The sequence below is a fragment of the Fundulus heteroclitus genome, chromosome 16 (genome assembly GCF_011125445.2).
Source record: "Fundulus heteroclitus isolate FHET01 chromosome 16, MU-UCD_Fhet_4.1, whole genome shotgun sequence".
Lineage (NCBI taxonomy): Eukaryota > Metazoa > Chordata > Actinopteri > Cyprinodontiformes > Fundulidae > Fundulus > Fundulus heteroclitus.
In genome coordinates this window covers 17,682,151-17,703,091 of record NC_046376.1, presented here as the reverse complement: position 1 = coordinate 17,703,091, position 20,941 = coordinate 17,682,151, and the positions used below count along the sequence as shown (strand labels likewise).

Below are 20,941 nucleotides of genomic sequence, written 5' to 3'. Positions count from 1 at the left end.
GCTTTTTGAGAGCCTGTCACATCCACTAGCAGCCTCTTTCTTCAAAAGCTGTCTCCCACTGCCTCGCTGCTTGTGCTCCCTGCGATTCCCGACACCCCGCGGGGAAGTTGCACCCCGTGATGTCAAACGTGGACTTCGGAAAAAAGGAATCATCACAGTGGTCAGAATGATGGATAGAAGGAGAACATTGTGAGTGAAAGATTGAGGGATGCCACTACAGGTTGTTTTTTTTTTTTTTTTTTTTTTTTTTTTTTGGTCCATCTCTTTTTCTGAATCTGACATTATTGATTTTTCTAACCTGAAACAGAACCGCAGAACCCTCCATCGTCATATAGATTGGAATTGATTGCCTTGAGGCTCTCTTCTGTAAATATTTGTAAGGCTTTATTGATTACATTAGTGACTGACTTCTGTATGTGACAATGATATGGATGATGGCTCCTGCTGGTAGAGGTAAAGTCATGTCAGGATGACCGAGATAAATATTTCTTGCAAAGCTCAGTATAGATTTTTTAGGATTTCTAAAGTTAGTTTGTTATTAAGTTTACGCAATTATAAGCAATTGCAGACGATAGCTATAACACATTTTAAGTGGACTTTTTACCATCTTACGACAACAATTTCTAAAATTTCTTTGTGGTAATGGTAGTTTATATATTTTTAAACCACCATCACCCTTACAATGAATTGTTATGTCAACAGAAGGCAGTCATTACAGCTGTAGGACGTGGTTCATCAGCACTGATGTTCCTCTGCAAAACACCTTCTGAGAACGATACATGTAAAGTTTATCAGGTCTAGAGAGTTACAGATAATAGTAAAAGGATCAATTTGACCTTTTGAGTGGGGTTTTCTTAAAGTCTTAACGCTAATAGTTTATTTACCTGCAAAATGTCTCTCTTATTGCTTTGAGTGTGTAGAAAAGTAAATGAATCCTCAGAGGGGTGGAATGCTGACACCAGGTCTGAAAAAACCTTTTCATCTGACATTAGTGATTTAATACTACAAACTACACTAAAAATGTGTCTGTCTGTTGAATACAACACCATATTAGCAGACAATGAATGTCTACACTTTTACAAGAGACCATTGTTAGCTTTGTCACTGTTTACTCAGCTAAACAATTTTCATATTAATGCGCAAGGTTATCTCGTTGAGGCATTTGCGTCAACTTGTCGATCTGGAAAAAGCATCAATTACGCTTTTATACTTTGCTTAAAGCTGTCATTTATGAATCTACATTAATTTTCTAGATTGTCTCAGTATTTCCAGGTCCAATTGGAAATTATCCACTCTCAATCACCTGATCAGCCAGATCAAGCTCTGTGTTCTCTGCCAAGGTAAAGGCACACTGGGGCAATCAGTTGATTCACCTGACCTGCTAAACATTAATGTATAATTTAATACAACAAGACCTGAGAAAACACGGTGGTTAACTATTTCCCATGTCTTCCGCCTCACTGATTATTTTGCTTACTTTTCTAGTAACACACTGCAGTATGAGTGAGGAAACTATTGCAAATAACTTCATAAGACCTCACTTTAAAAAGTCCTGGCAATCCCTTTCATAACCTAACATTTTAAATCCTGAGTGACCTCTCAGGTTTTGTTTCACAGGCGTGACACTGTATACAAATGAATGCCGCAGGCTCTCGGATGCCAATGGTCACCTCCTGCTTTTATATCCTGGAAGGCATTCAAAGTGGAGGATGCGCTGGCTCGCGCACAGTTGTTCTCAACAGGCTCATTTATTTTTTTCTTAAAGAACCTCCCAATACTTCACTTTACACCAGGTTTTTCTTTACATAAATCAAAATAAAGCAGATAGGATTTTTTTTTTTTTTTTTTAGGGGGGAGGTGGTTGCATTAGTTTCCATTAGTTCTGCTTTATCTCTAGTTAAGGTCTATTTTAGGCAGGTGTTGTCTCTCACAATTAAAAAGTCTGTTTACAAACCATAAATATATAGGAGACTGTCATGAACCATGCATGAGCAGTGGGAGTTTTATCTGATTTAAGAAGGTGAGGGAAAGGGAGAGAGCTGCTTTAGTGCACTGGGGGAAAGCAGATGCCCACGCGCTGCTGCTCCGTTAACCCGCATCTCCCTAACCCCCCCACCACCACCACCACCATCACCTCCCTCCATGTTCTTCTGTTGTCTCAGGAACACAAAGGCTATTTTCAGGCAGCCAATCCTGAGTAGCGGGGGAAACTGCAACCCTGCGTGCCCCTAAAAGCCTTCATGACTTTTTAATTGGTGGCTCAGGGCTCTACGTCCGGTGGTTTCGAGAGTGGACCTCGCTGCCAGTGCTGCACTCCACAAAGGGATCAAATCCCCCCCACCTGAATCCCGGGCCTGTCAAAGCAGTCAGGCATAGAGGCAGCGGATGGGTGGCATCTGAAGGTGAGAAAGGGAGGACGAAAGACAGACCTGGCTGAGGAAAAAAAAAAAGCAGTTTGTGGTTTTAGATGGGTGGATGGAAGTGTGGAGCCAGGAGCAAATGTTTGTATAGGAAGGAAGAATGAATGGGAATCTGCTGAGAGAAGGAATAGCCCGGCACCAAAATAGCATTTTTTTTGAAGCAAAAAAGAGTTTATTCAGTGGATATGGAAGAGAAAAATGGCGTGTGTGTGTGTAAGAGAGAAAGAGTGTGTGTTTGTGTGTGTGTGTGTACGCTACGGAACATTTGGAAGTGATGGATTGTTACAGCATACCAAACAGAGTGGGAAAGGTGGGTGGTGGATTTTATTGGAGCACTGGAAAGGTTTTGTGATGAATAATAGTCGTGAGTGAATTGGTCATTGTCAGAACCCTCCAGAGCCTATTGAATCAGCAGGGCCAGGGTTTTACAATGAGCTTCAGCCATGAAGATCATCCTGTTGGGCCGTAATAGATGGAAAGTGAGTTGATGGAGGCAGGGGGTGCGATGCGCGAGGCCGGCTCTCACACTGCCGGAGCGGCATTTGTCGGCAGGGAAAAGGGCCGCATGAGAGACCCGCGCACCGCCCACGCTCTGTGGAGAGATCAGAGAGCAATGTGGATGCATCTGAAGATCACAGGTACAGACGCGCACACAATGAGCAATGTCAGCATGCTTACAAGGGTTGCAAGCCAGCTAATGATGACCTGTTGACCCATCACTAATGATCCCCCTCAATTCAGCCGGGGACATGTTGGGCTTTGATCTCGCTGTCATTAAAAGGCTGTGGCGTGTGTGCGTGTTTCTTTAATCTAATGAAGATTTTAAATATACATGGAGAGATGAGAGCACATTTGCAAATATGTACAAATATTTCTTCTCTTCGTGTAGATTGATCCTTATTAAGCGGGGAAAAAAGGGCAATACATGTAGGCAGTGAATGTACAGATGGTTGGGAGTTTTAATAAACACACATCCAGTGTCTTGTATTGGGTTTTATTGTGGCAGCCCAACCAAAAGTGGAAAATTTCAAATAATTTTACAAATAAAAGGTATGAGAAGTGTAACATGCTTTTCTGCTGAGCCCCCTTTACTTTTTCAAAGTCCTGATTTGTGAATATAATCCACCTCTTTCTACTCTCTGAATGAATACGACTGTTCTACAAAGACAGAGAGGATCGTTAGACATCATTAAAGAACAAACAGCAGGCTTATGGCATGAAACAATATTTCAAGCATTTGACATCTCACAAAGCACTTTCAACTCATCACAGCAAAAGTGAAAGACTGCTGCACGGCCGTAAACCAACCAAGACATCACTCTACACCTAAACTAACGGCGTGGGCGAGGAGAGCGTTAATCAGACAAGCAACCAAGGCAACTCTTGAGGAGCCACAGAGATTCGGTGCTCAAGCAGGAGAGTCTGTCGGCAGCACAACCGTTAGTCATGCACTCTACAAATGTGCAACAGTGGCAAGGTGGTTGAATTGTTGACAGGATGCAAGAATAACCCCGTCTCCGATGTTTGCCAAAAACCATGTAGGAAGAGTTGAGCTCCCATTTTTGAGAACTTTCCATTGCATGGTGCTGTTTTCAACCCGACAAATTTTAAGTGAGTGCAGTTGACCCTGACTTGATTTATTAGTGCTCCATTTGGAGGTAAACAACATTTAATCTGTGTGTTTTTTGTTTTTTTGTTGTTTTTTTAGAGGCAGGGTTTAATAATTCTTAGAAAATAGACACAAAAGAAAAAGTTTTTCTCACGGTGAGCTTAATGGCTGCTCTGTGTGTGTTTCTCTGTGCACCAGGCAGCAGGCATAGTTTAGTTGTTGTACACACAGTTTGGACTGACTTTTTAAGGACTTGACATTTATGGTGTTTACCTTTGAACCTGACTATAGTGCCTTTGGCTAATAGCTTTATAACTATTTTTTTGCACCCTTATTGCTTATTGGCAGATGTTACAGCAGACACTAGGTGAGGCAGACGCAGGTGCATTCTGTTCCATTCTTAACTTATCTCTCAGACCATCGTATTGGTGATCAGAGAAAAAAAAATAACAGCACAGATGTTGTTTTATTTTACATGATTGATGATTTTGTCAACTGATGCACTTAAAAAGGTTCAAGATTTTATGATAGAGGAATATTGCACTATTTGAACTCCCTTATGGGCAAAATTATACAAAAGGTGCTTGGATTTATTTTTGATTTTATGGCTGAAAAATTTGCAGAAAAAGAGCAGTGAGTGAGCGTTGCTGCTCTTTTTTTCCAAGACAACTTCAACTTTCAGCATCTGACAGCTATTCAGTGTTAAACTGCAGTTTTTTTTACTGAATATTAACAGTTTAAAGGACAAAAAAAAAAAAAAAACTTCCGCTGACAGCATGGTAAAAGAAGGTTTTAAAGGAACTACAATTACTAAGATGAAAATGGATTATTATAGAAGTGCTCCATCCAGTATGAGATTGTACTCTTTTGCAAACTAAAATCTTGTCTTTAGATGTGTGAAGCTGGTAGACACAATCGACTTGCAGAGAAAGGTGGTTGCAATAATTATCGAATCAGGAGTCTGAATACATTTACATGCCACACTTTTCAGAGGTTTATATGTACAAAAATATGAAAACCATGTATAATTTTCCATCCACTTCTCCGTTATACACTATATTGTCTGAATCTATCACACAAAATCCGAATAAACTACTACTACCTCATAAATCCCCTAAATCATGTTAGAGATTAAACATGTCATTTACTAATTATGGTACAAGAGCAATAATAAATAAAATGTATTACTTGTTAATATCCACACTGGTAATCTGCTGTATTATATGGGTATTAAAGCACATTACTTACCATTGCACAGTAAGTTAAAGTGCTTCTAATAAAAATCTAAAGTGCCTAAGGCATTTCAAAGCTGCAGCCAATCTAGGAGCAGTATCTGCTCAGTGTCTCACTAATGGGACTGATGTAAATATGTTCGTTTGAGAATCGTCTCTCCAATTTATTGCAGCTCATAGTGTGGATGAAGATTATCCAGGGATTATGATGTCTGGGAAAAAAAAGAAGCCATTTGATGTGTATTTATGCATGGTTTATAGATGTGGTAATGTAAAATTAGGTTCTATCATAGATGGAAAAAAACAAAAAAAATGTGAAAAACGAAGTTTCACTCCTACGTCCCCACATTTGGCTCTGCTTCAGGTCTTAATTTAGTGATTCTCATCCCCCAAAAGTTGAAATTTAACAGACGTTTATGATGCAAATCGCAGGCTATAACTCTGCGTGGTGTGGAGGGCCGCATTAAGCCTTCAAATCGCTCATGCCTTTTCTCGGGTGCCAGCAGCTTTATGCCGTATCTGCTTGATCGTCCACACTCATTTAAATGTGCGATTGCAGCCAGCTACAGTCAATCCCCCCGCTTTGTAGGTCCTCAGAGGCGGAGAAAGTTCAGAGAATTACCAGCATGAAGTTTTTTTTTTTATTTTTTTTTTATTCTTAACCAGTGTGTTAGTTAGGAATAGCAGTGGGAACATTTCAATAACACAGCAGGAAAAAAGGGAGAAAAAAAAGCTCTCTGAATACATTAACCTGATGGGAGAAGGTGTTCCAAATTATGTTTATGCAATTTCTGACAATAACCTCCAGGATATACTGTATATAACATTGTGTGAAGACTAAAATTGCTGCGGTTGTAAGTTCTTTTTATATGTAAAGAGATCCTGCATATGTAGAAGTCTGTCAAAAAAAAGAAATAGAGCCCACCCTGGTTTTTCTTTGAAAAATTCACAAATTCTTAATACCTTAGCTTACTCCACATTCTCAACTTGAAATGAGTCATAGTGGATTTAGCTTTTTTTTTACTCTTTCCTATCATCCGAATAGGAAGGAAAACACACAGACAACATCCATGCAGTCACTATGGGAGCGATGTTTTGAGTACAAGGTTAAGAATATAATTAGAGCAACATCATCAGGCTTATATATTAGATAGCATTCTGGGCAAACGGGCTCCAAGCTGTACTTATGTCGCAAGTGCTGAGAGAACTATTGATTAAGAGCTGGGGTTTCCATGTAGGACAGCTTGCAATTTGCCGATCACACTGACACAATCCTTGCATGTACAAATGTGGGCTTATCTTAATAATCACAAGATGAACAAATGACAGGCTTTTTGAGAAGAGAGGGTTGTTAAAGTACAATAAGGATTTGATTGTGTGCGTATAACAAGTACATAATCAAATTTAAAGGAAAAATATTCAATTTTGTTATCTGAAATTGAGCACTTACCTAATCAGATGGGTGGGGGGGGGGGGAGAAGAGAAATACACATCTTTCATCTTCTTATGTGGTCTGTCAGAATTAGCATCTAATACTCATTCAGTATTTTCACTGTCGGCATGCATAATTTCATGGTATTCACATAGGGCGTTATTATGCTCGCCCAATTTTTAACAAGTCATGTTTCTTGCTCTAAACCATCTTTGAGGATCATGTGAAGAGAGCGAAACAATTAGTATCTCTCAATGTGATTCTTCTCAAGCTTTATTCAAGTTGCACGCTTCTAACTCAGCTCCCGTTACTTTGTCTAATAATTGAGGTGAGCAATGTGGTGTGAAATCATGTAAGAACCAGCATAATGCCGCCATTTGCATAATATTGGAGTATTTGGATATCTTTCTGTCTGCTGGGCTAGTCCTAACTGCCTGTCCTTAAACGATGCCTTCAGATAGTCCTCCCGTCCTCCCCTTAGTGCTACGCTTCACAGATGTGGAAGCAGCTAAAGAGAATGTATGGATGCCTGAAAGAGGTGAGTTGTGTGACCTGGAAAGAGGCTGGAGGCTTTTGTGGCTCCACCTGAAGCTGTCACAACTTTCCACAAAGCAGGGTTTTTCTTTTACTTTTTTTTTTTTTTTTTTTTTTTTTTTACTCCTGCAGGGATGATGGGGAGAAAATAGAGGATGTAGGCCTCTCCTTAATGTGCTGGAGAGGGTCAGCAATATGACAAGCCCTATTCTGTCAGTTCTTACACTCCAGATGTCTCTATTAGGAGGTGGGACTGGCTGCTCCCCTGTGCTGTTTTCTTCACAAAGGTGATGATCATACTACACTCCAAACCTCATTGGAGAGAAGATAAAACCCCATACCTTACTCACCAAACACTCATCAGCCCCTGGTTTATTGAACTTTTTCTTCACACAGAGCTTTTTTTCTCCCGCTGAAAATTAGGCGGGTATTCCAGTTAGGTTTTAAGAATTTACAGTTTAAAAAACTAAAATAAATAACTAAATACCATTTTTACATTTTAATGACGCTTTAACAAGGACCAGGGGTCTCATGAATAAAGCTCGCGTAGGCACAGGGATCAGAGATCTCCTGACCCATGATGATGACTGGCTAATATGCCGATTTAGACACCCTGGAGCATTGCATTCCACTATAACCTACAGGGGACAGTCCGTAGCCCCTCAGGTGCGGGGTCTTAACCCGCTTTCCAAATCCCAGAGCACAGATGGTGTGGACTTTAATTCTACTCCCACTCATTCGTGCTCAGCTGCGGAGCTGGGTATCGGCTTCCTAAAATGCCACTGGCTGTGTTTGATGCGCTGGGTGGGGGGGTTCCAGTGAGGATGTTATCCAGCGTTTTAGACACAATCGAATTCACTTTTTTTTAACAAGTTCTTTCAATGTGGCCAACATGTGTGCCTTTACCTCAGATTTACACACTCAATGAAGGCCTTTCTGTGAAATCTTTTCAGTCTCTTTGCACGTCTCTCCGTGGTTGCCATTGTGAACATGAAATAACAACGATTAACTGACTCATTTTAATAGGCATTGCCATTCATGAGGTGCTTTGCATTGGCCATTTATCGTTGAATGTGGGCGTGTAGAGGGCAGAACATGAGGCGGAACCTGTGATTTATACTGGGAAATTGTTTGCTGGTGCATGTGTGCGCGGTTTTATAAATCAGGATATTTTTGACGCTACTTTCAGCCTTTTGCCGTATGCAAATGCCCGAAGCCGTTTGGTATCGATCATTTGCAATGTTTTATAAATTATACCACAGGTATTTCTCACTAAAGCACTCATAGACATGTTTTAATGAAACCAACTGACATATCTATAAACGTTAAGGTCTTAGTCCCTCGGTTCATTTGTGAGGTCTGGGGTGTGATGTTTATGTTGCTTTCCGAGCATTGACTTCAGCCTAGGTTAATACAGGCACAATCTTCACAATATTTATAAGTTATTTTGTTTGTTTTTTGTTTGTTTTTTTTTGTTTCTGAAGTTGATAGAAGTTGAAGTTTGCTCTGAAACACGTTCATCTCTGGGACACGGAAACAGTCTCCTTTCTGAACTTTATGATGGCTGGACATTCCCTTGATGGTTATACTAATTTAATAGTTTGAAAAAATAAACATGACACCACAGGGGGTCTAGAATATTTACCCAAGAACGAACCAGACTTGTAGAGGTCCACAATTTCTTCTTGATCTAATGCAAGGCAGCAGTATGTTTGAGTTGTTGCCTTAAAATACATCTGAAATAATGCCTTCATTTAACCTAAATGTTGTAAATTTACCAACCAGAAGCTTTACAAAGCTATGATATAATTAACTGGGCTTTCCTAGCTAACAACATAGTAGCCTAAGTGTGTCTACCCATAAATTTGAAGGAACTAATTAGAAAATCTATTTCAATTTCCTGGTAATTAGTAAATAGAAATTGTGTGTTTTTGTATGCTGTATATTTTGAATACTGCAATGTCCAGAAATGTGTCTATGTTTGGGGCAATTGTATCAATATCAATGTATATTATATTACTCTGTAAAGGACAGAATGAGAAAACGCTTTCTTCTGTGCAATAAATGGCCTTAAACACTGACACTACATAGTGCAATGCTACTTGAAACAATACATTTAGCATGTGCTTAATTTAATATTTTTGCTTAGGTCAAATATTTATCAAAATGACAGTAAAAAGTGATAGATAACATTATTATAGCAGTAAGATAAGATACGAATTCCTTAAAACACATTTGCTTAAAATTGCCTTTGAATGTTCAAGTTAAACTGTTTTACTGTTTTCAAATGTTTTTTTTTTGTTTCTACATTCTATCCCTACTTGCTTTTATTCCAATATTTTAATCATGTAAAGCACTTTGCATTGTCTCTGTACTGAATTGTGCTATATAAATAAATTTGCCTTGCCTTGCCTTAATCAATAATAAGATAATAATCAATGCTAGATTATTTAGCAGCCCTGAGAATAATTGTTGGTTTCTTATTTTAAGTCAAATCAGTTGGTTCTGAATGGTTGTCTTACACTGTCAAACTGCTGTATTTTAACTTGAGATTGCAATAGCAAGATAATCTTATGTGAACAGATGCCTACATATTATTGGCTAACTTGTTATCAGTCATAGAACTTCCTGAGATCCCAACACTGGGGCTGGATGATAAAGTCCTGCGAAAGAGGGTGTTTGTCTACTTCAAACCAGGTAAATAAAACATTCCCAACACTGATTGCTGTTAACGCCTGGGCCCGGCGGAAGGAAGGGGGAACGACAGGCAGGCCGTGTAGATGTAATGAAAGGAGGTAATAATTCTTTTTTCTCTGTCAGCTGCTCCGTGCCATTAGCATTTACTGCCAGCCCCTGCCACTCAGCGTTTGGCAGCCATGCACTCTGACGCACTGATAAGAATCACAATCACCAGCTTTTCCACATGCATACATTACAATGGCAGGCACCATGATACCTCGCACTTAGCGGAACACGATTAGCATGCCAGTGGCATCGCTCTCATTCCGAGGTTCAAAGAGATCAGTTGGGGAGGAAAGCAGGGATGGGACATGGCATTTTGAGTCCATGCATTTTGCCTGAGAATATTTTGCATGTCTTAAACACACACAAACACACTAAGCTGAAAATACACATAAAATGTGGGACAAAGGAGAACAAGTAGAACAGAGGTTTTGCTAATGTCAAGAGACAAGAGGACTCAAAATAAATACAACTCTATTTATATGTTAATGATGGGAGGGAAAGAAGATGCGCATTCTGTTTGGAGCAATGAGCAATTAAATCAGGACCTGTCTAATAGCTACATCTTCACAGAGCTGCCCACAGGTCCCAGGATGGACAGACAACACAGCTTCACAGGTGCATCTGATTATCTCCATCTCAGTGCGCGTGAAATAAGGTTTCCCCCACCATACCATCCACTAATTAGGATCTAATTATCTAGCCTGTTGTAAACAATCACAGCAGATGGCATTACGCACAGTATTAACTCTAATGACCCAGGGCCTTGTGGAATTCACATTTCAATGGGTTTGTTTATTTTATTTATTACATTACTCTTTGTCCTACTTTCTAAATTCACTTAGGCTCATTTCCGATCTGATCGAGCCTCGAGAAGAAGCCTGATGGTGTTCATTTTACTTTGCCTTTTGTTAAATTATTGCCATTTCTCTGTTTTTTTCTTTCTTTCTTTGTTCGATCACAAAGCAAACCCCTCCACACACACACACACACACACACACACACACACACACACACACACACACACTCAGACGTCCTTCCTGTTGAAAAGATAAAAGAGAAAAGTTAGGACGTTCACTCCGTCCTCCGTCTGTCCCACCTGGGAAATAACACCATCACTAAATCAGGTTGGAAGCCTGGGCCATTTCTTTTAGTGTGTGACCCATAAGTGCTCTCCAAGCTTCCACATCCCTAACAATTTAATACAGCTTTGTCCTTAAAAACTCAGGAATTACCCAATCTGTCGCTGGCAAGAATATGTTCACAGCTCACTGCTGCTCCGAGACATAAATCATATTTGTGTGCCACAAAGTCTGACAAGACCCCTGCTTTATCTTCTACAAAGCTACTCTGTGAGTACCCCTTGATGATTAAAGACATAACTTTCTCACATCTCGCCGCAGTTGTTCAGCTGGGGTTTCGCCACTGCTCGTCGGACAAGGCTGAGCCGGCTAGAGACTGGATGCTGCAGAGGGCGTGTAATGGTGGCTGTGGGTGTGCAAGGTCTCATTAATTGAGGCCGGGCCTTGTGCCTGTGCTCCTCTGCGAGCTGTGCTCTCTGCCAGAAGCTGGACTTGCTAATTAGGCTCCTGGATATCACAGACATGTCCCTGGGTGCGCCGTACAATACACTGTTAGTGCCAGAGAGAGTGAGAGAGAGCAGGACTAAGGGAATGATAGTACAGAGACAGAAGAAGTGCAAAAAGACCGAATAAAATCAAGAGACCTCTTGGTGGAGAGTGAAGATGGAAAGGACATGGTGATTGAAAACGCGCGAGAAGGGATGACAACTGTTGAAAGGGTATGGAGAGAGTAAATGAGAACTACTGTATTGGAACAGATCGCAGCCGCCGAGTAAGGCAGTCTGCCACAATGTGCACAAAGGAAACTGTTGTTTAGGTGGGGGGAAAAGAAACAGAGGAGGGATGGGAAAATAAAAATGAAAAGAGAAAGGAAAAGATTCTATCAAAAGGAAGATAATTTCAGACAAGCAGAGCACAGCAGAGAAGAGAGGAAGAGATATCTACTTAGCGGCGAAGTGAGGCGAACAGTAAAGAATTCCAAACAGAGATAGTGTGTGCGCGTTTGAGTTTGTGTGCGGCTGTGAATTTGTCTGTGCTGCGTGCCGGACTGCGTGTCCAGATAATTCAATCTGCTGCCCATTGACCGGCCCCCCGCTCCATCTTCACTCCTAATTAAATCTCCATTTGTTGGCTGGATGCTACAGTACGGCTTCTAATTTTGCTGCCACAGCCCCTTGCAGAGACGCAGGCACACCTAAGCGTGCGCCAATCCCGCGCCCCAAGGCGAGCAAAAAGCCCAGACGCGTCACCGCAGTACATTACACCTCAATTAATCTCATCAATTACACATCAATTAACCCATGGCAATTCACTAAATGCAGCTGGGATTCAGGCTCCCGAGGACTTTATCTGCAACATTAACGCAGACAGCGCATCAAAAAGAAAATACATTTTCATGACTCAACTCGAAAACTTATATTTTCTTCTTCATCTATTCCTCTGAGTATTCAGCATGATTTTATAGTAGTCTATATTGCCCCAGCAGCAACTAAAAAGATCTTAAAGATTTTAATTCTTAAAGGTGACCACGCAGGACTTATCTGTTCATTCCCTGAGTTCCGTTTTCTGACATCTGGTCTCGTGGGTAACAGGTGCAAGAGGAAAACCATACATCCTTTTCCCCAGCAAATCTCTCCAACTCCTTCTGGGATATCCCATGGCACTCCCCGGAAAAAAAAAAAAAAAAAACGTAACCTTAGTCTCTCCAGCAAGTCTTTCTTTTGCCTCAGGATCTCCTTCCAGTAAGACTTCCCCAGAAATCCTAAAGCACCCAGGAGGACTCCTGTTCAGATGACTCCTTTTGATGCATAGAAGCAGTGAAGGGTTGGCTTTCACCTCAGACTGCTACAATGCATGCCAAACCTGATGGTCTGAACGTGACTACATAGCCACATCCTCAGCAGGTTGCAAAGACAGGACCTTAAGTGTTTCAGAACAGACACAGTCATCTACATGACTCCTTTTTGAGATCCTGGAGATGATTAGTGACAAGGGGTACTCCTGGCAGAGTCCAAACCTGCACTAAAAGCAAGCTCAGATTTGTGCTCAGAATGTGACCAAAGTTCTTGATTTTATTATGCAAGCATGATTTAGAGTCTGTAAATACAGGTAGGAGATTGGCTGGGACACAATGAAGTGTGTGACGGACAGAGTGTCTCATTCAGCATGCAGATGCAGATCCGTGGGCCGTTTCTATAAATGAATGTAGAAGTACGCCTATCTTTGGGCCTGTTTGCCTTCTACTGTAATGGGTCCCTTCACCTTGCCGCTTGTTGGTGGAGGACACCCCTCCCTATCTTTTCATTTCTCTTTTTCCACCACTCTTCCTTGTGTCACCCCGCCTCTTTAGCGTTTCTCAAGTTGTCTTGATTTCAACCATTACACTGCGCATTTTCCCACCATCTGTTTCACTGTCACTCTTTTCGCCTTCTCTGCCTTTCCCTGTTCGCTCTTTCCTAATTACTTCATTCATGTCAGCATCCTTTTCCCTTTGGATGCGACTCAGAGACGGAGAGTAAATAGGTACCTGCTGTCATGGAGACAAGAAAAAAAGTTACACACATACTCGTGTTTAACTTGACCTTCGGAGTTGACTTTGTACAAGAACAGGTTTATGTCTTAAGTGTTTTGTTAATGCCTCAGTTTCTTGGCCCAAACGTTCTAATTTCAATTTGTGAAGCAGAAAATGAATGGCAGGGGGAAACCTATCATCCAAGTGTGTGCATATGTATTTCATTGTGGGGACGAACTGCTTTCATGCAGATGCTTTCTAGGTGATTTCCTGGAAACTTTATTTCATCCCCAATGGCCCTTATGCTTTCACCAGACTATTAGTGGGTCAAGGTCATTGCCATGACAGTTGCATAACCTCCATCAGAGAGGTTTGCCATGACCCATCTCACATGTTACATACCAATTGGAGAGGCTAAATGACAACTCAACATATACCTGGATGACTAAGTCCACTCTCGGCTAGATTGGACTGAAAAAACGGAACAAGGAAATCATGTTTAAATGTTTGTGTGTAATGAAAGAAGCGTAGACAATAAAGGTAAGTACAAAACAAACAGTAAGTGAAGGATGCCTTCTATGTAGGAGTGGATCTTAAGGGAGCTGTAATTGTTACCACAAGCTATCAATCCACTATGGCAAAATCTCAGTGATACACTGCCAAGTACCATCTAGGATGTGGTAACACAGGCTCAGACACAGGTAGTTGAGGTTTAAACAGAGGAAGGCACAAGAAGCTCCCCACTGCTGCTGTGGAGCTGGGGTTAGGAGGTGAAGCACAAATAAAGCAGGAGAAATAATACAAGACAAAAGCCGAATGTGAACACAGTCTGTGTGATTGCATGCCAGCATGGTGCAACAGAGCGCACAATGGGCTTTGGTATATAAAGCTGCCCCAGTGCCTGTGGTCTTTGTCTCACAGCCATTAAAATTCTGTACATGCAGCAGGGGACCCGACTGGAGTCGTGCCACCATTCAACCTCAGCTGTCAGGTTAGAATAAGGTGTTTTTATATCTGTGGTGAATGTGCTGTGGTGGTGCAGATTGGCTGTGGAGGGCAGCTGCTCCGCACAGCAGCCACATTAAAAAGCCCTCCTGGTCATCCTATTGCCAGTTTTTGGTCTTCTCCAGATCTATCGGTTCTGTTTGGCTTTTATCTGCAGTCGTAGTGCTGGAGGAGTTTAAGTCAAGAGGGACTTCCCCTTAGCGTTCCATCTGGATGTGTGCAGCCTTTCAGTGGGCACTGTCATGTACCGTCCAAACCAATGCCATTTCTGCATTTGTCAGTGGAATGGGGAGTGCAGCTTTTCTTCCAAGAGACTGATCGTTATTTTCTTCCCAGATCCACTTGTCTTTTTCAAGAATAACTTTGAGGCTAACCTTTATAGAGTGCAGCCAAAAACAGATACAGAGATAACTGCCTCAGGAATCATATTCCTATTCAGTTGGGTCATATAGAAGTTTTTGCTTTAATGAAAGCAGAATGGTATACAAAGCACACCTTATAGATGACTTCCGTTAAAGTAAAATACTACTGATCCATGTTTTGTATTAGGTCAGTAATATCTAAAATATGCCCAGGAAATTGCCTGTTGACCAGAATTTGTCAGTTTTACACTTGTCCGACCATGATCCGCGATCATCCGGTCAGCAAATGCATCATATCCACAAGCTATGAGATGATCTGTTCAATTTTAAACTGAAATTATTTTTAACGGTATTAAAGCTTCATTTTCAATGAAGTAGAGGTAGCTCTGTAACTTTGGCCTGTTTTAAAGAAAATAAATGTTTTAATCTCCTCAAAAATAATATTGCTAAGACAAATTTCAAGTCACCAAGAAAAAACATATTTTTTTATTAATATAAAAGAGGTTGGAATCAGCTAAAGTCATTATAAGCATGTTGGAGCTGGTGATAAAAAAACTACCTACAAATCTTCTGCCTGGCTCTTCTTGAATTAGTACAAAGAAAAGCAATGCACCTCTGTAGTAACAGCAGCAATAGCAGTGTAGACTGCACCCTCCCGTATTTTGTGAAGCTGTATGAGCTCCATGCATGTAAAAGTTCACATCTAAATAAACAAAAATAGTCGTGGATTTTTCGACCTTGACATGTGCACTCATACTGCATATTTTTACATTTATACATTCCAATGGCTGAAACATGCAAAGACAAATAATCCTGTCACTGCCATCAAATGCAGAGTCTAAAACTGGCACAAACCCGGTGAATATCAACGACACAATGAGAAAGAGCAGAATCGGGGCCAGACTAGAGTTTTTTCACTGGTAACATATTAGTTCAGAGAGGCCAGTTTGCAGACAAATTGGTCCTGTCTTGTTTCAGCAGTGAGAACTGTTGATGGCCTGTGGTCACTTAAGCGCTCAAAGCCTCAAAAGAAATCACTTGAGTTGGTTGTTTTACTCAGTACAATTTTTTTCTGGGACTCCATGGCTCAAAAATGGGTTTTCATTCTGTGTTCTTTTGTAATGCTCAACATTGATTTTTCTGTCCTCTTTAAAATTCCTGTTCCTGAAATCCTACACTTCACTCCAAACGTGAAACGGGTCGCAAGTGTCGCGCACAAGCGCCGTCCTGGGATTTGTAATCAGCTTTTATTTTTATTGATCATTTGAGACCAAAAAAAAAGGAAGGTGATCACATGAACGGCACCATAATAGGTAACCGCAGAGGAGATTAGAGGGTTCTCAATTCCCCGTTCCACAATCTGACATTACTAAGTCGGCATTATGCAGATTCCCCCGTCTCAGGCGGCGAATGTGTGTCTGAGGGTCGCGGTTTTGCACGTCCGGCTACCTAATGGCGGCTTGTTGATGGAGCCGCTAAGTGCACACAGTCACCGAGCCCCCTGATTCAGTTTGAAGTGGTCCTGTGTTGGTCCCTGTGTGTGTTTGTTCAAAGGGGAGTGTTTTGGAATTGTGTGTGTATCAAGTCCAAATGCATTTACTACTAGATGGAATTACTGCATGGCCGCCACTCTAGCAGTTTGTGTGCAGAGAAAAAAAAAGGAGGGATGGCTCCCTTATTAGGGTTCAGCCAAGGATCAGTTTAAAGTGCCCAAAGTGTTTGCTTTTGAGTTCCTGCGGGTGTGATAGACAGGGCACGATGATCCAAGGAGGAGTGCGTAGTTACAAAATGTAAAAAAAAAAAAGAAGCTTTTTCAAAAGACATGCTATATTTATTTTATCCTTCTTTAGAATGTTGTGATTGAAAGGGGATCAGGCTGCAGACAGGTATCGTAAGAGATGATAGGAATGTGTGTTATACGTTTGCACTCCGCTTACATGACCGCCTTCGGGGGAAAACACAGAGGTCCACGCTTATTCTTTTATTTACAGTTTCAATCAGGTTCCATTTTCTGTGTCCCCGTCCCTGCTCCGCGGGACTGCCCTCGCATTTGCCTTGCTCCGCTGCGCGACGCTCGGCAACCGCTCGGCATCCGCTCTCATAAATCTTGTTTTTGAACTGGAGGAGATGGAGAGTTAAAAAGGTACACCGCTGACCAGCCATGACAGTGAGTTAGCTGCTTCAGCAGACTTTGAACCGGGCGTGCTTCACTCCCCGGCGGCTCGCTACAACTATTAATACAGACTTTAATTAGCCCGCCACAAACACTGCTGCAATTGGCTCATTGTCGCCCATGGCTGGTGAGGCAGACAGATCAATAGGTCTGATCATGCCTTTTTCATCAGCTCAAATGAAAGCACTTTGTCTCCAAACTCAGCTCAGGACTTTGCGGAGCACCTTAAAGGCATTTTTTTTTTCTTTTTCTTTTTTTTTTTCTTTTTTTTTGGGCTGGACTGCAGATGGGGCCTGTATAATCTGGGTGCATTAGGGAACTATAAAGATAAATGAAGAGAGGCAAAACGCATAAGTCATCCTGTCAGGGAACAGGGTTTAAGACTAGGAAACTTTCTGTTTTCTAAAGCAACCCCTTCCACCTTTGCCACCTCCCATAGATTCCTAGTTCCTTTCTCTCGCCTCATCTAAATTGCCTGCATTAATTTTTTTTTTTTATTGCTATATTTTTCTCCATCTGCTTTGTCTGGGTCTACTTCAGTCCTCCCTTCAACTCCATCTTCCACCCCGTCCCCTTTTTAGTGGTTTAGAGGTGTGGAAGTGTTCATTTAAACCCCTCCTTTCAGCACAAATTGCTCCTCCACCTCTTTGCCAGCGCATTTCAATTTGAAAGGGGGAAAAGTATGATGCGTTTGCAGTGGCAATTTATTCCATGTGCTTTTTGCCAATATTTTTTGTTGACCTTCAAGTTCCTAATAAGAGCAGAAGAAAAATGGAAATGGCTCGTTCTGGGCACTCATTTCCTGTGAACTGTTGAAATGTGTTGAGTTTTCTCACATGAGTTACTGTATCATAGATTTTTTTTACCCCCCCTCTAACAAACACCACCTCCTGCTTTACCCTCTGTAAATCTTATCACGCGTTTTGTCTTTACTTATTTTTTCTCCATCTTATTCTCTTCTAGTAGACGATGTTCCACCTTACTTCAAGATGGAGCCTCCTCAAACCCAGGTACACCTGGAGGGAAACCGCCTGGTCCTGACCTGCATGGCGGAGGGCAGCTGGCCCCTCGAGTTCAAATGGATCTACAACGGCAGCGAGCTCACGCGGTTCTCCTTGGAATACAGGTGAAGAATGCGACCGGGGCTCATTCTCGTATCATTGCTTTTATTCGCTGGGTGCGATTATCTCACCGCATGAAGACACTCTAACAGCGTTTAATTGTAACTAATAGCCCAATTGCTCATTTCTATTCATTTTCCAACCTCATTTGCATGGATTTATTTGCATCAGATTTGGTTGCTCATTTTTCTTGGAAGCTCGCACGTGGCGTTTGGGGAGCTTCAGATTTATTCCGATTTGTGTCTCGCAATGTGCTCGGCACTCAGAGATGTTGTGAGGAGATAATGCATCTTTTCACTCCTCTTCCATTCTGTTTGTCAAAACTCTCATGCTGGTAATAGAATACAACAGTGCATATTTTTCATCATCATCCCCATGCAGTGTGGGTGGGCTTCTTTGCTCCACAAGCTGAAAGATGGCATTTTACTGACTGGATGGTTCTTTTGGACATCTTATATTACACGAAGCCGGTGTGAAGCCTCTTAACACCGTCATGGAGAGTTCCTCTGACACCAAAGATCGTGCCAAGAGGAAGCTTCTGTCTGCACTAACACGGCCTCTCTGTGTGTGTCCCCCGCCAGTCACAGTTTCGGTCCGCACTGAAAGTCACCTTCTATCCAGTTCTAACCTCGTTTTCAGGACTTTATTCACAGTCTGACCAGAGCCCAAGACATGGACAAACACTCTTAGGTGGGATTGTCTGATTGCTATCACCGCTATCACACAAACAGACTCACACAGCATCCCTGTGCTGTCTTTTTTCCCTTGCCCGTACATCGTTCGCCCCCCCCCCCTCCCCTCATCTTCTCTGCTCATCCTCTTCCCTGTCTTCCACCAGCAGTTGGCTGCTCACGTGGCTTGTTCTCTGGGTCTGCCTTGCAGGCCAGCCCTCTGCTTATTATTCTTCACCAGCCCTGATCAAAGAGGAGAACTTGAATCCATTTAATCACACGCGCACACACACACACACACACACACACACACACACACACACACACACACACAAACTCCATGTCCGAATTAGAGTAGTGAGTTGTGGCTTACACTCCTACAGTGCACTGAAGAGGTATTTCCTGCCTTAACGAGTTATTGTGTTCTTGATTTTTTTGTTAAACTTATCATCAAATAAAAATCAGCCAAACATAATCTAATCTTTGGGACTTTGGCCCAACCACTCCAAAAGCATTATGTTAGCATTTCGTTTTAGTCTATAACAGTCGGGCTTGGTGACATCTTTTCTCTTGCTGCATAACCTGATTGTGCTTAAGGTTGAGGTCACAAATTGATGGTCAGAAAGCCTCCTTCAGGATTTGCAGGTAGGGAACAGAATCCAAGGTTCTATCAATTACAAGTGATCCGTGTCCTAAAGCAGCCCCAGATCATCACACTGCCACCACCACGTTTGATAGACAGTATGTTTTTTTTATTTTTTTTTTATTTTTCTGAAATGCTTTATTAGTTTTACACCAGACATAACAGAATGTCGACTTACTAAAATGGTCCAGTTTTGTCTCGTCAGTCCACAGGTTCTTTTCCCAGAAGTCTTGGGGATCATCAAAATGTTCTTTTGGGAAATGTTAGACCATCTTTGTGGGTTTTCTTTATAAGCGGTGGTTTTGGAGTTGGGACTCTCTAATGGATGTAATTTTTTTCTAGTCTCTTTTTATGAAATCATGAACAACAAATTGTCACAACGGCAAATGAGGCCTACGGTGCTGTAGGTGCTGTCCCTGGTTCTTTTTTTTTAGCTTTTCAATAAAAAGTTGATTTACTGAATAATTTTGGTAGTATTTTTTTTTTCTGTCTCGGGAAGATTCACAGCTGTTCTTTGTTTGTCTATCATAAGGACAGGTTGGTTCATGCAGTTTTTTTTTTTATTATTTTATAAGTTAGATCATCACAAGTAGTTGTTGTTACTTGTGAGATTTAATTAATGTGTGACAGTAAAGCAGCAACAAATGAAATACTTTTTTAAAACTGTAAGATTTGAGTCAGAAACCACAATTTAAAACCAAATATTTTAGTTATCCAGCCAGAATTTGACAGAATACACTCACACAGACACACATACACGCACACACACATACACACACCATTTACCAGAATACCATGTCAGGGGAGAGACAGAGCTATGGCTGTCTGAAACACATGACAGGTGGTTGTATGATTTGATTGAACAGACTGAAGATACAGGATAACAATGGGGTTTAGTGAGTCCCGCCTGTCTGGAACTGAGCTGCATCTGCGTCTCCTTTCTGTTGCTCCAACACTACACTGAGTCACACATTTGCAGTTCACTGCTGTATTTCAGAACACTTACCTCCTACAGTTGAAAGCCATTTAAGCCGTATTTCAGGTGTCCAGCTTAACATCTCAATTAATTTAGCATCCTTAGCGTTGGTGATAAAAGCCCCCAAGATGACAAATGCCTTCATCAGCTGATGATGACTAATTGCACTCTGGTTTTGTCTGCCCATTAGGTACCTGATCACTTCGCTAGACCGATCGCATGCTGGCCACTACCGCTGCATTGTGAGGAACCGAGTGGGTGCTATAATGCAGTGCAGCACTGAGGTGCAGGTTGCCTGTAAGTGATGGTTTATTTTCATGCATCTGGCAGATTGAGGCGATGAAGCTGTTCTTGTGAAGGTACAGCATGTCGCTGGATATAATTAAAGGAAAACACGGATAATGATTCTTTTTTTTTCATTCATTTT

At 41.5% G+C, this 20,941-nt stretch overlaps 1 protein-coding gene across 4 annotated transcripts in view; it reads left to right on the top strand.

Annotated features, from left to right (window-relative positions):
* The window catches only part of sdk2a (sidekick cell adhesion molecule 2a), a 135,482-nt gene that overhangs the window by 59,735 nt on the left and 54,806 nt on the right, over nt 1–20,941 (top strand). For 3 of the 4 annotated variants that reach the window (XM_036147946.1, XM_036147942.1, XM_036147944.1), the window contains exons 2-3: nt 18,067–18,229; nt 20,705–20,811. In XM_036147946.1, the coding sequence (XP_036003839.1) occupies nt 18,067–18,229; nt 20,705–20,811 (270 nt within the window). The remainder of the gene's footprint in view (nt 1–18,066; nt 18,230–20,704; nt 20,812–20,941) is intronic. The other variant, XM_036147943.1, reaches the window with a different exon arrangement.